Source organism: Musa acuminata, chromosome BXJ1-10, assembly GCF_036884655.1.
Source record: "Musa acuminata AAA Group cultivar baxijiao chromosome BXJ1-10, Cavendish_Baxijiao_AAA, whole genome shotgun sequence".
NCBI classification, from domain to species: domain Eukaryota; kingdom Viridiplantae; phylum Streptophyta; class Magnoliopsida; order Zingiberales; family Musaceae; genus Musa; species Musa acuminata.
Window position 1 is genome coordinate 19838698 of NC_088336.1, and position 20049 is coordinate 19858746.

The 20049-nt window shown below is 34.3% G+C and overlaps 3 protein-coding genes across 4 annotated transcripts; all 3 read right to left on the minus strand.

Moving 5' to 3' along the window:
- Window positions 1-5819: 5819 nt before the first annotated feature.
- Window positions 5820-7246, minus strand: LOC135595377 (DNA-binding protein MNB1B-like). Its single transcript, XM_065086214.1, has 8 exons — window positions 7146-7246; window positions 6992-7049; window positions 6788-6898; window positions 6638-6695; window positions 6490-6534; window positions 6325-6405; window positions 6133-6231; window positions 5820-6047 (listed from the first exon to the last, which is right to left on the minus strand). Exons 2-8 carry the CDS (start codon window positions 7039-7041, stop codon window positions 6027-6029), a joined length of 465 nt encoding a protein of 154 aa, XP_064942286.1. The 5' UTR covers window positions 7042-7049; window positions 7146-7246; the 3' UTR covers window positions 5820-6026.
- A 1475-nt stretch (window positions 7247-8721) lies between these two features.
- LOC104000483 (small nuclear ribonucleoprotein SmD3b) lies at window positions 8722-11558 on the minus strand. The gene is made up of 5 exons (XM_065086215.1): window positions 11299-11558; window positions 11083-11135; window positions 10924-10990; window positions 10772-10828; window positions 8722-8945 (listed from the first exon to the last, which is right to left on the minus strand). The coding sequence occupies exons 1-5, from the start codon at window positions 11455-11457 to the stop codon at window positions 8880-8882; spliced, it is 402 nt and encodes a 133-aa protein (XP_064942287.1). The 5' UTR covers window positions 11458-11558; the 3' UTR covers window positions 8722-8879.
- A 518-nt stretch (window positions 11559-12076) lies between these two features.
- LOC135595378 (AUGMIN subunit 4-like) lies at window positions 12077-20016 on the minus strand. Of its 2 annotated transcripts, none has more exons than XM_065086216.1 (14): window positions 19839-20016; window positions 19678-19725; window positions 19483-19608; window positions 18153-18506; window positions 17901-18000; window positions 17765-17810; window positions 16240-16333; window positions 16052-16123; window positions 15868-15926; window positions 14444-14512; window positions 14316-14367; window positions 13389-13466; window positions 13206-13310; window positions 12077-12491 (listed from the first exon to the last, which is right to left on the minus strand). In XM_065086216.1, the coding sequence occupies exons 1-13, from the start codon at window positions 19965-19967 to the stop codon at window positions 13233-13235; spliced, it is 1305 nt and encodes a 434-aa protein (XP_064942288.1). In that variant the 5' UTR covers window positions 19968-20016; the 3' UTR covers window positions 12077-12491; window positions 13206-13232. The 2 variants fall into 2 exon arrangements, with proteins under 2 accessions (XP_064942288.1, XP_064942289.1); XM_065086217.1 differs by having other exon boundaries at window positions 12354-12491; window positions 13188-13310.
- Window positions 20017-20049: the final 33 nt, after the last annotated feature.

Sequence of the window (20049 nt, forward strand, 5' to 3'; positions counted from 1 at the left end):
ATTTTATGTTTCATTTATTATAGGAAAAGAACACAATCAGGGAGTTGTTGGCACCCCAATTCAACTGCTAGTCATTGCCAACTAGCATGTAGCAATATTGATGCAGTGTGTATTATTATGTTTTCAAGTTTTAAGATAATAAATTTTGAATTTAATCATATCAATTTTTTAAAAAATAATTTGTCTTAAAATAATTATAAAAATTAAAAAAATATGAAAGTATAATACATCATAAATTTAATATGTATTATAATTTATGTTTGAGTTTTAGTAAATTATGACTCATTAATTAGGTGATTGAGAGATTCAATGTACAATGCATCTATATAGGGAAGAGAAGAAGATTAGTGGAGGCATTCTAGTTTTCGAAATATTATTAAATTTTTATATTTTGAGCTATTAACTCTTAATATATCTTGAAATAGAGAAAGTATTTTTGTATATCTCACTCTTTATTTCTCTTTTTCTTTTGTTTAACATCAGGTATTAGATATATCAAAATCATCATCAACAATCCAAAATAACACTTAAAGAGATAGAAGAACAACTTGTTATAAGATATGTCGATGACAGTTATGATTTAAGATGACGTGGAGATATGATAACTATGAAGGTTATATGATACTTATTAATTAGCATTTAAAACTTGTTAGATATAGAGCAAAAAAGTATTCTAATATTCTTTTATATTTCTCATCTAAAACTGATTCTACTTGTTATAATATTAATAGATTAAAAACTAGTGAAATCATAAAAAATATATCTAAACTAACTTTGACCAAGGAGCATAATCTAGTCACACCAATCACCCTCCTAATTGCTTTAAATGTAAACAAGTATGATACTATATGAACAAGTGCCCAAATAGACAAGCTAATCCATGAGTCAACTTTGCTAAAAAAGAAATTATCAATAAATAATTTGAAGATATTGGAAAACCAAAATATGATAAATATCCCGAGGAGGCTTATGAAGAAATTGTATCGGAAGATGATGAATACTTGGTAATCCATAGAGCGCTTACTATTTCAAAATATGATTCTATTGAAAAATGGTTATGACATAATGTTTTAAAGATACGTGTAAGTCTCAATATAAAGTTTGTTATCTTATTATTATATAAAATCATATCCTAAGTTATATTGGATTGTATGATTCAAGAAAGGCAACGAGGTATCAGTTATTAATTGACACATAGTTCCTTTTTCGATGGGTAAAAATTAAAAATACGATATGTCGATAGACAAAAATTATAAATATGATATGTTATGTAATATAGTACCAATGGATATTAGTCATATTTTGGGAAAACCATAACACTATAACATGTATGGTATCCGTGAGGGTAGAAAGATTACTTATACTTTAAATTCAATAGAGTTAAATTTATGCTTTTGTGTTGGAAAGAACAATTTGCTCTCAAACTTTTAACCTAAAGGAAAGAAAACAATTTATTACTTTAAATAAGTTTATAAGAGAAAGTTAAAAAAAGTGAAGTTATATTTATGTTAGTCGCTAAAGATTGCCTGCACCATATAAAAATTTCATACGAAGTAAAAGCTATTTTAGAGGAATTCAATGGCCTCTACTTTAAATAACTTTGTAGTGGTCTACCTTCTTTTTTAGATATTCAACATCGAATCGATTTAATTTCAAAAGCAATATTGTCAAACAAATCTCATCATCAAATGAGTCTAAAAGAACAAAATAGACAAGTTATGAATCTACTACATAATAATTATATTTGAAAAAATTTATATGTGTCATTCTAGCTCTATTGATTCTAAAAAAGGATTAAACTTGATAGATGTGTATCGACAATTAAACTATCAATTGGATTATCAACAAATATATGTTTCATATTCCACATGTGGAGGATATATTTGATATGCTTGCTGGGGCTAACATTATTTTCTAAAATTGATCTGTAAAGTAGTTTTCACCAAATCTATATTAAACCATAAGATGAATGAAAAATTACTATTAAAACTCAAAAAGATTTATATGAATGATTAGTTATGTCATTTGGTCTTTCAAATACTCCGAGCATCTTAATACGAATGACAAATCAAATTCTACATCCTTATATTAAAAAGCTTATTGCTATTTGCATTGATGATATTCTTCTTTATAATCATAATAAACTTAACTATATTGAACATTTGAAAACTATCCTATTAACTTTGAAGCCAAAAGAGCTATATACAAATCTTAAGAATTGCTCCTTCATAACCTCATATCCAAGTAGATTATGAGAAGATTAAAACTATCCAAGCTTGATCAACACTAATATCCATATACGATGTTTAGAGTTTTCATAGGTTGACAACCTTCTATCATTGATTTATTCGAAATTTTAATACTATTATCAAATTATTAAAGGTGAAATTATCCATTGCTCAAAGTTTAATAATACAATAAAGAACTATTTAATTTATAATATTAAATTTTATGTTATTGTTTAAGTACTCCAACATTGGAGACCTTATTTAATCTAAAGAGAATTTGGTTTAAATTCTTAAAAGAAAGCTCTTAAATATATAATATTATTAGGTAAATCTCAATAGGTGATATGCAAAACGAGTGATATTTTTACAAAAGCATACTTTTGTCTCTAAGCATAAGAATGAAATATATAATAAGATTACAGATACAATTGGTGATTGATGCTTCTTAACATTATGTATGCCCAATTAAAAGGATTTGATATAATAAGAAATACTTATTCTAATGATTTTGAAGAAGCATAAGAGTTATATGCACAAAGAATCATCGAAGATTATGTTATTAAAGATGAATTTTTTTTCATAAAACTTAATTTTATATTCTTAAATATTATTTAAGAGAGCATATTATCCAAGAGCTATATTCTGACATATTAGGAGGTTACTTTAGGAGGTACAAAACAATCCTTCTCATCAAAACTAAATATTTTTGACCTACAATCTACCGAGATATTGCACATTATATAAAAAGATATAAAATATGTCAAATTTTAAAAGATTAATCTTCCAATCTTGGTATATATATATATATTTATCAATTCCTAATGTTTCTCAGGAAAATATATTAGTATGAATTTTATGATTGATCTATAAAAAAAAAAAAAAAAACAGATTCTATTGTTCTTAATCGATTTTTTAAAATGACACATTTTATTCTTTAAAAAAGACCATCCTTTTTATATTGCTAACATATATTTTAATGAAGTGATCAAACTTGATGGAATTCCTAAATCTATCACATGATACTAAATTTCTTAATATTTTTGAAAAAAATTATGGAAGAAATTTAGCACCAACCTATTATATAATAGTATTTATCATCCTCAGATGAACAAATTAAGATTATTAATAGAACCTTTGGGGCTATAACATTTCACTACAAAAAGATCAAAACAATGAGATCTCATCCAACCTTTTATAAATATGTGATTAATCATTGTATGATAAAAGTTCATTAGAGATTATTTATGATCGTCTTTCACCTCATCATCTAGATCTTACTAAAATACATGAATCACTTTTATCAAATTCAAAAAAAAAAGATTTTATTATTATCATGATAAAAATTTATAAAGAAATAAAGAAGTTTGAAGTTAACAATCAAATTTATAAAAAAAAGACTAACAAGTATTGTCGGATGAAGATATTTGAAGAAAGAGATCTTATTTGGGTCTTTTTGAAAAAAGAATATCTTCTAACATAAATTTATAATAAACTTAAAAAAAAAGAAAAATCAATCTCGATCGAGTTTCTAAGAGAATTAATAATAATTCTTATCAGATTGAACTTCCTTCCTCTTGAAGTTCACACTCACTCCACATTTATTTAACGTGCAAGAGTTCTTTCTCGCTTGGAGAGAGTGAGAGACTTTGAGAGCATTGAATGCTCCAAAATGTCAAAATAATAAATTTAAAGTTTGATCTTATCAAATCTCAAAAAAATTATTCGTAAATTGATAAAACTATAAAAACATAAGATCATTAAAGTATTGTTTTTTAGTAAATTATGACATATTAATTAAGTGATTGAGAGATTCAATATATAAGTAATCTATAAAAGCAAAAGGAAGAAAGATTGATGAAGATATTTTAGTGAATAAAATCTCATCAAATTTTTATATTTCAAACTATTAACTATAAGTATCTTTTGAGAAAAAGAGAATTATTTTCACCCTTTCATTTCTCACTTCTTTTCATACCTTTTTTTTTTCACATCAAATATAAACAAGTGTTCAATTATCATAAGCATGTAAAGTTAGTCTATGAGATGAATAAAACCAAGAACTAGAATTACCGGTCTCGAGGAACCCAATAATAAGGGCAAAGTTAGTCTATCAAATGAATAAGCAGAATCTTCAGTACAAAACCTTCCACATATTGGGATGCCTAACTAAAAAACTACACGATGTTTTAGTTGACCATGCCAAGAATGCTTTGGATATTCTAAACAACAGGTTAGTGTTCATGACAAGTCAATATTAAATAATCAACCACAGAAAAGCTTGGAGCAATAGTTGACAGCAAGCGGTGGAAAAGCATGTAAACAACTACTGGTAATTAGTTCATACACTATTGGAATACTTCAAGAAATTTCTGGGGAATCTTGCATGTTACTTGATGTGTAAAATACTCAGTGGAATATGCTCTGAATGATGTTACCAGTAATTTGCTCTTCATAACTACTTGTTTTCACTCGAATGATTGAAGCTCATGAAGAGTTGTCAAGTCAATGACAGAAACATCCACTTCTTTTCCCTCATCCTGCAAAGCAAATGAGTTATTTTCTCACTCTATCTCCAGATGATGTTCGAACTGTCTCACCATATCCCACGATTGCAGATGGAATCATGTTCATCCTGGTCTTGCCTACAAATTATGCATTACTAGTTCATGTAGCAAATAAATGAACGAGAGAGAAAGAGAATCTGAAAAGCTGCAGAAACCAGCAGAACAATGAAACACATACTCAGAACAGATGGCAAAGCCCTCTGCTTTACACTGGCCTTACCTAATGGAATCTTGTAAGAGTATTATTCTACAGCTCATATTGGGGTAAAAAGACTGAAATGTCTGAAAAGTTCATCAGTAAGTGAACCAATGATTAGCCAGCAAAAACTACAGTAAGTAGCACATCAACCAAGCATAATAATTCACATGTAGAAGATAGTGAGCAAGGGAATGTAAGAAACAGATATCATGTCACCAATAATTACTGAGCCAACCTGATAACCAGGACCTCATTTTATCATATCAATCAATCACATACATGTTATTCCTTTCAGCTAGGACAACTAGTACCACTAACATCATATCATGCAACCAAATTTGGCACTCATGGATGACAGATGAACAATAAGAAAACAGAGAGAATCTGAACAATGGATAAGAACAGGCCCACCTGGCATCAAATTGGCTTCAGCCAACACCACTCAAACAAAAACAAAACAATCTTTTGAGCCAAGTAATACCACTAACCCCAATTCATGCCACCAAAATTGCCACTCATGGATGACAGATTAACTACCATAAGAAAGCACAGGGCACAACTGAACTGTTTCCATTAAACAATTGAGTTAGGGCAACTAACACAACCAGTACCATTTCATGCCACCAAATGTGGCTCACTCATGGATAAGAACCAACACAGAGCACAGAGAACAACTTCAACAATCAATAAAATACCTGATTAGCTTGAACTAACACAATCTTTATCAAAGCCACTAACATCAACAACAACAGTTCATGCCACCAAATTTGCCACTCACGAATGACAGATGAACTACCATGGCAACGCAAGAGAATAACATCAGCAACGGATAAGAAGAGGTGCAATTGGCTACAAATTAGATTGAGCTGGATGGAAGTAAGTACATGTTAGTGATGAACAGCCAAAGACATGGCATGGCCAAAATAGTAGTGTCTTGAACAATCTACTAGAATTCTTCCCATTCAAATAGAAACTAAAACAAAAGCCAAAAAGGGGAGAAAAAAGCAGCACACTGCACTGTAGCTTCTAAGCTCCTCACTCATCATCCTCTTCCTCCTGTTTCAAAAGATATCAAATTAGAAGAATTAGTAGAATTTTCCATGGAGTGGACAAAATACAAACTCTTTTGATAATTACAAACCTCTTCGGTTCCCTCTTCTTCCTCATCATCATCATTCACCTCGGATTTAGATTTGTCAGACTCATCTTCATCAGCAGCAGCATGACTTCCTCCATCAGACTATTTGATCATCCAACAAGAAGAGAAAAAGTTAGCTAATCGATTTACAAAATGAATAAAAGAAGGCAAACAGATAAATCGAAAGATGTGTACCTGATTCTTATTGTATGCAGCAATTTTCTTGGTATAATCCGTCTTCAACTTAGCCGCCTTGGCCACATAGGGAGCCTTCTCCTGGAATCATCACATATCTTTCTTTTAGATCATATCTCCAAACTGATCTAATTAAGGAGAAACAAACTGGTAAAAATTACTTACAGCTTCTGACAAGGATTTCCACTTGTCTCCTCCAGCTTTACCAACCTATTTAGATTAAAAATATAAATTAAATCACATATCTACAAAGAAAACTCGTATTTATGAGTAGAAGTATTTGTTGAGGAGAGATGAAATTTAAGAAATTTACCACAGAGACCGACTTGTTATTCGGGTTCTTTTCCTTGAAGGACTTCCTGAACTCTTCCCTGACGATTCAAACAAGCAAGATGTCTTTGAGCCCAAATATTAATAAAGCGAAAAATAAGAACGAAGAGGGATGCAACAAATAGGAACTTACATGAAGACGAAGAAGGCACTCGGAGGCCTCTTGGGCTTGTTGGGATCCTTGGCGGCCTTCGTCTTCCTCGGCTTCTTAGGCGCCCGTTCCCCACCCTTCTTCACCGAAAGCCTAGAAAAATAAATCGTCATCAGATCCCAAAACCCCAACCTAAAAACACCGATCGACCCAGCAACCAAACCAGCAAGGTGAAGAGATCCTCACCTGGTGTCGGCCTTCTTGGTCGTATCCGCCTTCGACTTCCCCCGTTTCATGGCGAGGTCTGCAACAAAACCGAACAGATCCGTTCGAAATCGTCACAAAAATTAGCGAAGTAGACACCGATCGAGGTCAGAGAAGGGGAGGGGGGGGGCTTCACCTTGAGATTGGCGCTTCTTCGGGTCAGGATTGTGTCGAGAAGAGAAGACGTACGGGGCAGGAGACGGGGGGCCGAATGGGAGGAGATAAGAAGGGCAAACATCAATAGGGTGTGCAGAGGGGTAAATTGAAATCCAACGGCTCGGATGGCGGACGGAGCGGCGGTGTTTGGGGCGGGGTTTTTCTTGTACACGTCAGCGATCCGCGTGATTGCTGCACATTGGCACCCTATGATGCCTGCCCTCCCCGGCGAGGATTCCTTAGAACACCCACAACTCGAAACAGCATAGGCAGCGAACCTATTTAGTGGGCCCTCCTATAACGAACGGACCCCACTAGAGGAGGTTTCTTCTGATTGGTGAGAGTCCATAGTTTGTCGGGCTCTTTTTTCGTTAGATTCTTTTGGGACCCGGGGTGGGGTTCGATTCGTATCGCGCGCCAGAGGGAGACAGTCGTGGCCAGTAAGATTAATTGCCACGTGTTTAAAAGTAATGAAATTTGAGATCAGAATCTTATAATATACTGTGAAAATCTCTAGAAATTAGACTAATTAATATTTAATTTTTATTTATAATAAATATTTTAAAAAAAATATCAATAATGTGATAAATATAGGGAGACAAAATACTTTTTGTTGCATTTCAATTGCTAATTAAGTCTTTCCCTCGCCAGGAAAGGAAGATATTTACGATTTTTTTAGTGGAAATATCTGATTTATACATTTTTAATTAGGAGATGTTAATATTATGTTAGTTAGCATTGTAAGGCCTGATTTGTCACTTTCATAATTCTTTCTCTTGAATAAAACAATAAACAATACGTGAATTGCACTCTTCTCTGTTTATTTTGATCTCTTACTCTTTTTGGAGTAAGAGAACAACATATTTCCAAGAACAATAAACAATAAACAAAGGCCTTCATGTTGAAGTCATGATGTCGTCATGCTCGAATAGATGAGAAAAGGATTAGCACTTTAAGCAAGCCGTTGCTTTGTGTGGAGACAACACAAATCTCACATCTGACATGTGGATTTGCAATGAACTTTTAGTAATCAGGCTTCAAGATTGTTTGTTGCTTTAGTGGTGTCGGCTTTCATTGCTTAGGTCTGTGTTCATGTGTTGACATCAATTGGAACTTTAAACTTGTATTTAGATTCCACTAATCTTGTATGCAAAAACTAGAAGGTAATGTGTGTGCACGTGCACATTTTGTATGTGTATCTATGTAAGCACATGGAAAAAACCAAGAGGAAAAAGAACACAAAAATATTCGATCAGTTCAACACATGATTCTCTCAAGCAACTTTGCCATCTCTCGGTGGTGAAGAGGCAGGCTTTGATGGACAACATGTTCATGGCTAATGTGGAATAAACTTCATGATCAAAGTCACTGCATAATACCCGCTACTCAACTGGTAATATGGAGTTTCATGTTTGCACTCAAGCTAAAATGCTTAGGATGCTGTTAATTGTCCATAGATCTTTCAGAATTCCATTACCATTAAAATTTAAGATGGTTGATTCAACAAAAAAGGGCAGAAATGATAGGCCATTACATGCCACAATGTCACCAAATCCTGAAAGAAACTTGCAATAACACTGAGTTCCAGTAAATAAGTGATAGGTCATTACATGCCAGGATGAACATAAGGACCTTAGAAACATTTAGGAATTTTCGCATATATGGTCTCTCATCTAGCAATTTCTACACCAGAGCAAGAAGTGACCAAAGGTAATTACCTTCTTATGGGAGGCACAACACCCCTACCAGTGGGAGCACCACCACGGCCAGCAGCTTGTGCCTGAAACAGAAAAACACCAAAATGTTAAATACTTGGTAATGATTTCATCAAGCAGTTGACGGGGAAGCAAAACTTGACACCCTACGCAACAGGAATAAGAAGAAATACTAAAGATATCAAGGGCAGTGATACTAAAAACCAGCAGCAATGCAACAGGAACTAGAAGAGAAGGATGAGAAGTTGGTGGAAAGCAAGGTAGTCGCAGCGGAAAAAGGATGAGGAACAGAGGTCATGGTAGAGTAAGCTCCAGGAAAAAACAATGAAGAGAAATATGGTGGCACCAAAGAATACTGAATCAAAATTAGCAGTAAGCCCAAGGAAAATATCAGCAGGTAGCAAACACAAAGGAGAGAAGGGAAATAAATAATATAAACATAGCAGGGCTGATGACAACAAGTCAAAGGAGAAACTACATTAGAGTAACATATATATAGAGAGAGAAGGCAAAATAGGAGGGAGAAGAAGATCAAGAAAAGAGAATATCGCTCATTAATATGATAAAAGCATGTCCATGCTTCAGTTGCTATTCAGTTAAAAGTAAGCACCTCATACTATCCAGCAGGACCCTAACCATCAGGAGCAACAATCATGAGATTGGACATGGGACCATACTCAAGGAATGTCCCAACTAATTTCAACTCCAACTCCAGGTTATAGATACAATAACAGCAACAAAGTCATAAAATACCAACTATTTGAAGCCAGTTGCTTGGGTCTTTTGTCGTCATTGAGATCAGTAAATATTTATCTTCAACTAAGTTAAGAGTATTTAGATCTTTATTTATAGTTTATAATAAGGTCTTCTTACATCAAACTCTATCCATCCTCGAACAGCTATTAGAAACTACTGCATTTGTAGGTTTTTCTTAGCACATCGTGATGCTGTATTAAATGATTCAACATCTTTCTCTTAAACAACACACACACACACACACACACACACACACACACACACACACACACATACATATATATATATATATATATATATATATATATATATATATATATATATATATATATATATATATATATATATATATATATATATATATATATATATATATATATATATATATATATATATATATTCAAACCTGTACTGCATCACTAATCTAACAACTATCACACACACACACACACACACACACACACACACACATATATTCTTGACTATCAAACACTCAAACCTGTACTGCATCACTGATCTAACAACTATCTTGTATAAATTTTCTTTTAATCTAAAATATATCCTATGATGACACAAAACTTCAGTTGTTTTAATCCTACTTTTTTTTTTTTTGCTCTCTGAATAATATCCTATCAGCATCCCCAACTTGTTGAATAATAGATTCAAGATTCATAAAACTTTTAACTTAATAGAACTTCTAACCCACCAATTTAAGTATATCCTCATGTTACACATCAAGATGTAAAAAGATTCAACACTTATTTGACCTTGATTCATACTAAACTCCAAAAAAGAAACAACCAACTTGGAATACAATTAAGTTAAAATCAATTGGAAATGTACATAAATCAATATAAAAACAACTGAAACAGATTTTGAATCATGAATAAAAGCACAGGTCAATCAGTTTAATCAAGGGAATCCACAATTTTTTAGATGTAGTAAATTATGAATAAATTATCAGAACGACATTAAATGCACAAGAAAAATGAGCAAAGATCTTGGCAGTAAAAACTAAAATTCATCCAGCAGAATGAATAAACTAACTCGCTCCAGGAATACATGGACTAAAAGAGCACAAGATATACAAACTGTTGTACAATATGAAAAGAAGACCACTTCATTGCATACTCACCCTAGCACGCATAGCGACAGCACGGCCCCGGCCAACTCCAAGAGCTGATCCCTTGCCCTTCACGAAGCCATTTTCAATTTAGAAACGTAGAAAGAAAAAGTAGAACAACAGCTTGCTGTTATGCAGCAAGATCAAAACAAGGTATATATTACTCGAATTCTCGCATCCAAGCGCTTGAACATTGGCGCATTTTTCAGCATGTCAGGGATGACCATAAACCTGTAATAACAATCAAAAGTTTGTTGATCCCAAGGAACCTGCAAGCAATGGAAACACAGCATACAACGGACAATCTTGGACCATCGTTCTACCTTACTTTGCTGCCTCTGATGAAAACATGCTCCAGTTGCGACACCTTCCCGTCCTGTGAAGAAGAAATCAAACTAGATAAGAACAAAAATAACCCTAAAGTGATGGCCACAAGCAACAGTTTAATTGGAGGGGTGCATCTTAATCTTAGCGCCAAACGACGGCGGTAGACCAAACCCTAAGACTTCATCCGAGCGATAAACGAAGAGGAGGAGGACCTTGGCGGTGTAAGTGATGTTCTCGAGCTGGCAGTTCCAGTTGTCCTCGCACTCGATCATGGAGCCACGGTAGAGCTCGCCGCTCTTGAGCTCCACCGTCACCACGTGCCCCGCCGCCTCGTGCAGCAACTTCACCGGGATCCCTAGGCTCCGGCTCATCCTTCCCTCCGCTTGTTCTCTCTGGCTCGCTCTCTCCTGCTTTGTCTTCTCGTCCACTGCTTGCTCTTCGCTCTCCCTCTTCTCGAGATCGGTGGCAAGAACGAACGCGCTCTGCCATCTTAAACCCTAAAGCAAAACTCTGATGGGCCTATTGAACGGGCTTGAAAGAGGACGGGCCCAGCCCATTTAACTGTTTTTCTTTTAGACTTACATTAATCACACCTTTAAAGAATAATAACAAAATCATAAATCCTAACAAAATACATAAAAATATTAATTATTTTTTAAAATCTTTCTTCATCTTTTCTTGTATCCCAACATTAATTATTTTAAAATATAAATACCATGCTTAACTCTTATACATTTTTGCCCCTCTCACATGTACTTCCCCTCTCCAAAGTTAGGCTTACAGACTAAACTAATTAGCTTATGTTTCCCATGGTCTAGAATGAACAAAAATTACTTTGCACAAGAACAAATATATTATACATGAATTTATAAGATAGATATTAGGAACTTTGTCACAGAGTGGAGAGAGGAATTCTACCCTATCATCTTACTAGTAAGAGTCAAGATTTTTACTAGATAAAACAGACCTTAATGATTTTTTTAGATAAAATTAATTAAGTATACAAATAAGATTCATGCAACAGTAACAACCTTAATGATTTAACATCTCCTGAGTCACAAACAGATAAATCACAGAATACACAACAGTAACAAACTAATCAACACCTTTCCACAACACACCAGGAGGAAAAAATGACAACTCAGGCATGTCTCTTAGTTTGTGAGGCAGATTTCAGCAAGCCTCTTATAAACATGGATCAACAGTCTACCTCAATGATGCTAAGCTGCTGCTGTAGGTTACCGGTAGTAAATCCGCTAATAGGATAAGGTGAACAGATGAACAGTGCAAACTGTTACAAGCTCCAGCATTAGATTCTTCACAATTCCCCTCAACATCACCAGTCTTCTGAGGTCTCTCCCTTTGGTTAGAATTTGTGGTAGCAATTACCTTGGTTGATGAAGTCCTGTAAAAAGAAACAACTCAATCATAAAAGTTCAGACAATGTGTCTATTACTTCCATGTTCCGAATTTACAATTCCTGATGTAAGGGACAGAATTTATTGGTGTATAAATCAACTTACCAGTAGCACAAATAGTAAAAAGGTAAATAAAAAAAACAGTAGCTCAAGCAGCACAAGACAACGATAAAAGAGTACAGTTGCATAGAAAAATCCACCAGAATTCAAGTGACCAAATATATATGTGAAAACAGATTAATAATGGAAAAACCAAATCCATATACACTTTTAACCAGAGGATGCTAACACGAACATAGATAGTAGATAAATACTAAATTTGAAGATTGTATCTTTTTATAACAGATATGAATATGATCTAGATATGCATCATATTCGTATCAGATATAGATATTAATGCATAAGGACACAAATTAAATTTTGGACAGATATCAACATTAGTCCAATTTAGGATAGATACAGATTAGGATACATATCAATTAGAATGAATAGTTCCAAAGATTAGTAACAACACTGTCATTAGTATTTTTAGCAAGTAAGACAAAAGATATTGATATTGTTGAACAGAGTTCAGTAAGGGAAAATGTATGCACTACAAAATACCTTTCCAGAACAAATGGGAAAAAAAATGATTAACAATAAATGAGAAAGATTGAATATCAAGATGAAGATGTGTATAAGACCAAAGAAATAAGGTTTACTGGAATCTTGCTAGGAGTGTAGAAAGATTAAGAGGATGAGTGATCAAGTGAGCGCTTTAAGTCCATTTCAACTTGATGAATCGTCCATTGCATGCCTTCCAGTTTCTGCATCAGAATAATTGTAGTTACCACTAAAGTTATTTAGCAGCAATCAGACTTAAAGAGAATAAACTAAACATGTACCTTTACAATGTCATGATATTGTCTAGCAATTGTATCAAAATGGGGATCAACACCTTGATACTCGCGTAGACGGGTGACCTGACAGAAATATGAATATGCATCCACTTCAACATAGATGTGGTAACATAATAGTGAAAGAAAATTGTAAAAGAGATGCTTGAACAACAAGCAACATAATGAGATTGAAGATATATAATCATGACTTTGGTTGCACTCTTAATATCAACAGACAAAATCTAAACAAGTACAAATCAACCATAGGTAGTCATCATTATTCCATAGAAATAGTACATGATGAAAGGAACCAATAGAAAAGGTTGAGTGATATATTATTTTATAATTGGCTTAATGAGAACAAACATTCTTTGATACTTCATTAGTTATTACAACCATGCATGTTACGATAACTCAAACAAAAGGCTGTCACACACAAAATCCTATATCCTCAGCATGTGGATCGTTGATTCCATGTCTCTCTTGCAGAAAAAAGATATGTGGATCACTCAACATGGGAATCAAAATTTGGCAAGGATCATTACAATCATGGATCTGGCACCATGTAAAAGAAGCATGTTGGACAGACAAACTATACCTTTAATTCCTAGATGAATAAAATAATCTGGTAGCTCGTTGGGTCCAACTATTCTTCCAAGTGATTCTAGAACTTTCATTATGACAGCTGCAATTGTATCTTTTGACTAGTTCACCATTTACTGCCTATTGATGTTTAAATTTGTCTTGTTTCTAGTTACCAGGAATCAAAATATGAACAATTGTCAAGTAACAAGAGAAAAAGTATGACAATTCACATTAAGTATTTTGCCAGCAAATCAACATGTTAATTTTCAACATATAATAAAAGGTTCTCCTTCAATTTTTGCACCAAAAAAATAATGAAAACTTTCTAATAGACTGAGAGCAACATACTGCTTTGTTGTAAGCAATGGATGCTTCTTCTGTCGCTTCTATTAGATAATTCCTGCAGGATGAGGTAGTTCATTAGGTAAATGTTAAGCCATTGCAACCAAAGCATGGAACAAGTGTTTTTCAATTACCTTATCTTACGGAGGGCTGGAACAGAGTCCTTGGTGTAAGTGTCACGCAAGAGAAGATGTTCAAGGACACTGAGATTAAAAGTGGAAGATATAGAAAACCAAATGGAAATCTTTAAATTAGAAAAGAATAGAAAAGAACTATGCTACTAGAGTTGATTTTGCCATTTTATATATAAGAACACATGAACTCTAATATTGACAACTATTAAATATTGGCATGTTATAATATTCTGAGGTGATAAGCAACAAAGAAAGGCTATAGAGTTGTATCCCAGTAATAATTCTTATGTTTAGCGTATCAGTCAAAATTAGCAAGTAGATAATAGGTTGTCAATAAAAACACTTGGGATTTATACACGATGCGCATGAGATGAAATCTAAGGATACAAGACTATAGAAGGTCAAAATCTAATGATACAAAAAGGAATAGTGTAGGTAATCATGCCAAATAAATAAATAAAACCCCCATACTAAGTGACGAAACACCAAGTATGATTTTGATAACTGCTGGAAAAGTGGTTCTCATATTATGTGATAAAAGACGTTAGGATTCATGAGAATTGCATTTTCATAAGAAAGTCGAAATTCATCTGCAGCTTTTATATTTCTCCTGCATTTTGGAAGTTTACTCTTTTTTCCACAATAGAATAATTTAACTTCATATATTATATTTTACACCCAAAAACCAACAGTTGGTAACATTATATGCATACATTTTAACACGGGTTACACGTGCAGCAAATCTCATTATTAGTGTCTTATGGTTTGTTTTGTAATTTTATCCACAGCTGTTCTAAAAATGTACCTGGTGATGTTTTCTCCCGGTTGGCATGTTAAGTTATATGCACACTTTGAGAAAAACACTTCACCCTTCAGCATAGCAAGGTATTCTTCCATCTCCCTAAGCTACCTAATTCCAGAAAACCGATAGGTTGTCCCAGTTGCAAGATCTTATATAGTAAAACACAAGATAGAGATTTCTACCCCAAAAGAGCCTTATATATTTTGGAACAATACCTTCTTACAGACTGAAAAAGACAAATAATCAGCATTGCTGCACAACAAGGTTCTCCTAAGCCCAGTCTGTTAAATACTTGCTAACTTCATTATGAGCTATAGCTGTTTAGTTTTAGCATCCATTGAAGGCTGCTACACATCATGGAAATAGTTCAGATGTGGTTTAGTTAAGTCCATGGTCATGTCATTAAACATATGATTCTCTCTTGTCCTTTGAAATTAGGAAAAAAAATAACAGATACGTGTTTGAATAATTGAATGTTCAGTATGTATATGTTAATTAGTACGTATAGGTCTGATCAGTACTTCAAATAATATGTTTGAATGTTCACAAGATGCAAATAAGTAGGAAACATTTTGGGGTATCTTAAAAGAAGGAACGGATAATAAAAACTGCATAGACAGACCTAAGTTTGGCATTCATTGTCTGACACCTCTTACATAGCCAAGTTTTCCTTAACTCATCCTGTTTCATAAAAGAAATTAATATGATAACACCAATGTCTTGGAGAAGAGAACTAGCAAATACTTCCATTGAAGAAATATGATTCGACTGTATGATAATCTCAGGAAGCACATGAGTAGGCTTACATATTGATGCTGATGTTGCAGCTTCAGATCCTTGACAAACTTAATAAGAACCCCCAGTATCTGCTCCAAAACCTTTGCATGTAATGATGTTTAGAAATCATGCATGCCAATCTCAAATAATCCATCAGTAGAAATACAACATGAAAAAGAGAAAGAAAAAGGCATAAAAAATGAAATTTATTACATACATTGTAATGCTCTGCAAACTTCCTATCCATTGAATACAGATCCTCTAGCAACACAGCTTCTTCCTTCTCAACCTCCTCAATTATTAATTTTACCCTGAGACAAAGTTAGATAGCTTTAAAAGAAAATATAAACCAAAGTCACTACAAGTATCTACTGTGATTCTTTGACATCAGAGCATTTATCATGCATTAAAATTGTAGCTACGATAGACTCATAATTAGGCTCAGACCATAGAATCACACTCTCACGGCAGCAACATGAGAGGCCCATTTCATTAGAAGGGTTTTTTCTTTTCCTACCAGACGCAGAATTCAACTTCAACTTCAGTTCATCAAATTAAAAGTCACTTCAACTTTATAAAACTCAAACTCAAGGTCCCTTGACTCCTTGTTTTATTGTCCGAAAGTCAAGATACTGGAAAAGTCCCACTAATGAAGTTGTGAAAGGGAAACTAGTCAGACCAATATGTACCAAGTGGTAATCACTGGTCCAGCCAAGTACAGGTATCAAGAAGTATAGCTCAATACTGGTACATGTACTGTTCATTTTTAATTTTGTTCATGATACCAATAGTATAGTTTGATAAACCTTCTGGTTTACATACCAGTGACATTCTGATAGGTTACCAAAATCAGTAAAAGATTGATATTAAAACCTTGGTTGGAATTGTTTGATAAAGCCATATTTGATTATTAATTTGTACAGATCATGTCACAATTTTTTTTAAAATTGTTTCTGTCTTCTAAATATGCTAAAGTAACTAGACATTGTTCTGGCTTGGTCAAGAAAACTGAAACACTGCAAGAATTTCATTCAAGACTTTGCTTCACCTCCCCATGACTGGCTTTGGAGCTCTCCCAACTTAAGTCCAGTCAAGACAAGTGGAACCTTTACATGAAGATGGACTTCCTCCAATCTGTTCCATTTCTGAGGCACAACCTGTGTTCCTGCTTCATCTCCTTTGTATTTTAATATTGCAGTTTTTTGTTGACTGTACAAGTCATTTGTATGCCTATAGAAAAATAGACAACCAAAACTATGATGCCTTAATAACATTAATATTGTTAAACCACAACATGATTTCCATATATCCGGATGACCTCACCATTAAAAGCACTTATGGAACTACCCTTTTCCTGAATCCTGACCCTTCAAAATTGTTTAATAAATTAATTTTATTTCCACAGACCTTTTAGGAACTTTATCTATCTTCCATCACAAGTGTCATTACTCCTAAAAGAAAAGTACAGTAAAGGTGTAAAACAACCAAGCCAACACTGTCATTTAAAGGTGAGTATCATGGTTCAAAAGTTCAGAACCAAAGATCATTGGATCGGTGAAGGGTATAACCATCACCATGATATTTCATTGTTATCATCATCCAATACTTTTTTCCATCAGTATTATAAGGATCAATTCAAAGATGTGAAAGCAACATTTCAAAAATATTCAAACAAAGCACTATGTGCAAAACATGTAGAAGTTAAAGACAAATAAGAACCATCATACAGATAAAAGAATCACCTTTCTGGAAGCCGAGCACTTGAAATTTGAGTTATGGAAGAGGAGTCTGCCGAAAAGGTATGTGCATGCCCATAGTAGAGTTATTACATAAGCGTGCAATACACAAACTCGAAGATGCACTCAGAATCTGACTTACCATTGTCATCCATCGCAAACATATCAGCTAATATTTCACATTTAGCTTTTAAGCGAGATTCAATTTCCCAAACAAGGGATCTCTGGTATTCTGACGGATCCTAAAAACACAGCCACATTCAAGAGATATCAGATGAGGTATGAAAAAACATTCTGCTAATATGAATTTTGCAGAATCATGAGAAGAAACACAACCTATAGACATGCTTCAATATTGAAAATTTGAAACCATCAATTTCAAGCATGAACATACCATGGCCATGACAGGATGCTGTTGTTGGACTTGCCATAGAAAACCTGGTGTTACTCCAAGAAAACGATTTGGTACTCCACCAACTCCTGGTTCAACAATATCGGAACTACTCGGTGGACCAGTGAAACCCAAGATACCGCTGCTGCTATTTGTATAACTGTTGTTATAGTATGTTGAATTTGAGTTTGTGCTCGGAGTTACACTCGTACTAGTGCTGTCAATAGAACTTCTTGAGATCATACTCAGTTTCTCTATCTCCTCCTCATGAATTTCACCATCTTTAGATAGAAGAGGAAGTCTTAATCTTTGAGAAGCCTCTGCGACTGCTAACCAATGCTCAAGGGACTCACAAACCTGAATTCACTGGGATGAATTAAATTCTTTCTTTTAACAGAACAATAACGCATTAATTTACATGCAGAGCAATCTAACTTTGACATAGAGTATCTTGAATGCTCTAATAATGTTCTTTTCAATTTGATACAACAATTGCATTTTGCTGGAAATAATATACAAAATTGAGACACATCAGCAATCCATTATTCAATTCTAACAACCCAAGCCAAGAGGAGTAGGATGATTCACAAAAGTAGCAAGTTAGTAGCTGAACAAAAAAGATAACTTTCAGAACTTACACATCCATCTTATATTGTATAGTGATTGGTCTCAAGCTGCATCAGAGCTGGAACATTCGCTTTTGAGATGAATATTCTCTGATTACTTGATAGTTTATAATTTATAAGCCTTGATCAAGTATATCGTTCATAAATTGCATGTATTAGAGCCTTAAGAAAATCATAATTCCATAATTAACAGAGTTGACACAAAAAATCTGATCATAAATCCAGTCTAAGCTTTTGATATGGACTCAATTTTTTATCTCACTTGCATCTCGACAATAAAGTCCATCAATCAAAACCTCGGTCTACATTTTATGTACAGAACAATGCCACAGTTAACCAGTTAGTTATTTGAAAAGCCAACCTACCTCCACTGAAATGATTCAACAATGTGAAGAATGACTACCACCCCTTTCATTGCCATCTCATCAAATGGCAAGCTCAAAAGTGGAAACATAAAAAAAGCAAGCAAAATACCAATGATTGAAAAGTATATATCCAATTTAAATTGCCCATTCAAATCTCCAACTGTTTGTTTGTATTGATAGCAGCCCTCCTCAAGACATGGAAAATGTAATATACTAATCATGCAAGAATAACAAGGTCACTCATATACATGCATCAAGAACTAACCTTCCCTAAGAATGCAAGCCAGAAGTAATGTCTAATATGTCTAATACCCAATCGTACAACAAGTTCCGAGATCAAACCAGAGGGGAGCAATTCAGCCCGAGCTGAGGTTGTAAAACGGGAATGTCTTTAACCCCTCCGATATTTGCTGCAGAAACCGCCTGCTGATACTCTTCAACTACCGCAATCGCCTCGCAGTAAACCGCCTGCACAAGCCCAATTCACGGTAAATGAACCAAGAAACCCTAAACTCCAAGTTTCACGAGAAACCTAACCATGGCTTCCAAGTACCGCATCCGCTCTCGCGACATCTCCTCCCTCGCCTGCCACCAGATCGATAAAATGCACCAAATAAAGGGATAATTGAGAGGTAAAAAAACGATGCTGCGAAAGCGAATCTTTTGTTCTCTCCATATGAATTTGGATGAGGGATTACGAGTTGGAGATCGGAGAAGGCGGCTTTGGAGACATGGGATCCGTCCGGAGCGAGGCAATGGCGCTCGAGCTGGTCTACGAGATGGGCCACGTCGACCGGCAGATTCTGTGTCTGCGGGCTCTTCGCCATCGGACTCGGCGAGCGAGCGGGCCGACGGAGTCGAGAAGAGAAAATGGAAAGCAACGAAGAGAGCAGGAGAATAAAAGGTTCT

Excerpts from the sequence above, each read along its gene's own strand:
- LOC135595378 (XM_065086216.1), bottom strand. The coding sequence starts at position 19,967 with ATGGCGAAGAGCCCGCAGACACAGAATCTGCCGGTCGACGTGGCCCAT. Across the intron at positions 16,334-17,764 it reads AGTGCTCGGCTTCCAGAAAG|GGTAAAATTAATAATTGAGG; the intron begins GTGATTCTTTTA and ends ACTTTGTCTCAG. Across the intron at positions 13,311-13,388 it reads AATATCATGACATTGTAAAG|AAACTGGAAGGCATGCAATG; the intron begins GTACATGTTTAG and ends ATTCTGATGCAG.
- LOC104000483 (XM_065086215.1), bottom strand. The coding sequence starts at position 11,457 with ATGAGCCGGAGCCTAGGGATCCCGGTGAAGTTGCTGCACGAGGCGGCG. Across the intron at positions 10,991-11,082 it reads ATCAGAGGCAGCAAAGTAAG|GTTTATGGTCATCCCTGACA; the intron begins GTAGAACGATGG and ends TTGTTATTACAG. Across the intron at positions 10,829-10,923 it reads GCTTGGATGCGAGAATTCGA|GGCAAGGGATCAGCTCTTGG; the intron begins GTAATATATACC and ends GGCTTCGTGAAG.
- LOC135595377 (XM_065086214.1), bottom strand. The coding sequence starts at position 7,041 with ATGAAACGGGGGAAGTCGAAGGCGGATACGACCAAGAAGGCCGACACC. Across the intron at positions 6,535-6,637 it reads ATAACAAGTCGGTCTCTGTG|GTTGGTAAAGCTGGAGGAGA; the intron begins GTAAATTTCTTA and ends TAATCTAAATAG. Across the intron at positions 6,406-6,489 it reads GGAAATCCTTGTCAGAAGCT|GAGAAGGCTCCCTATGTGGC; the intron begins GTAAGTAATTTT and ends TGATGATTCCAG.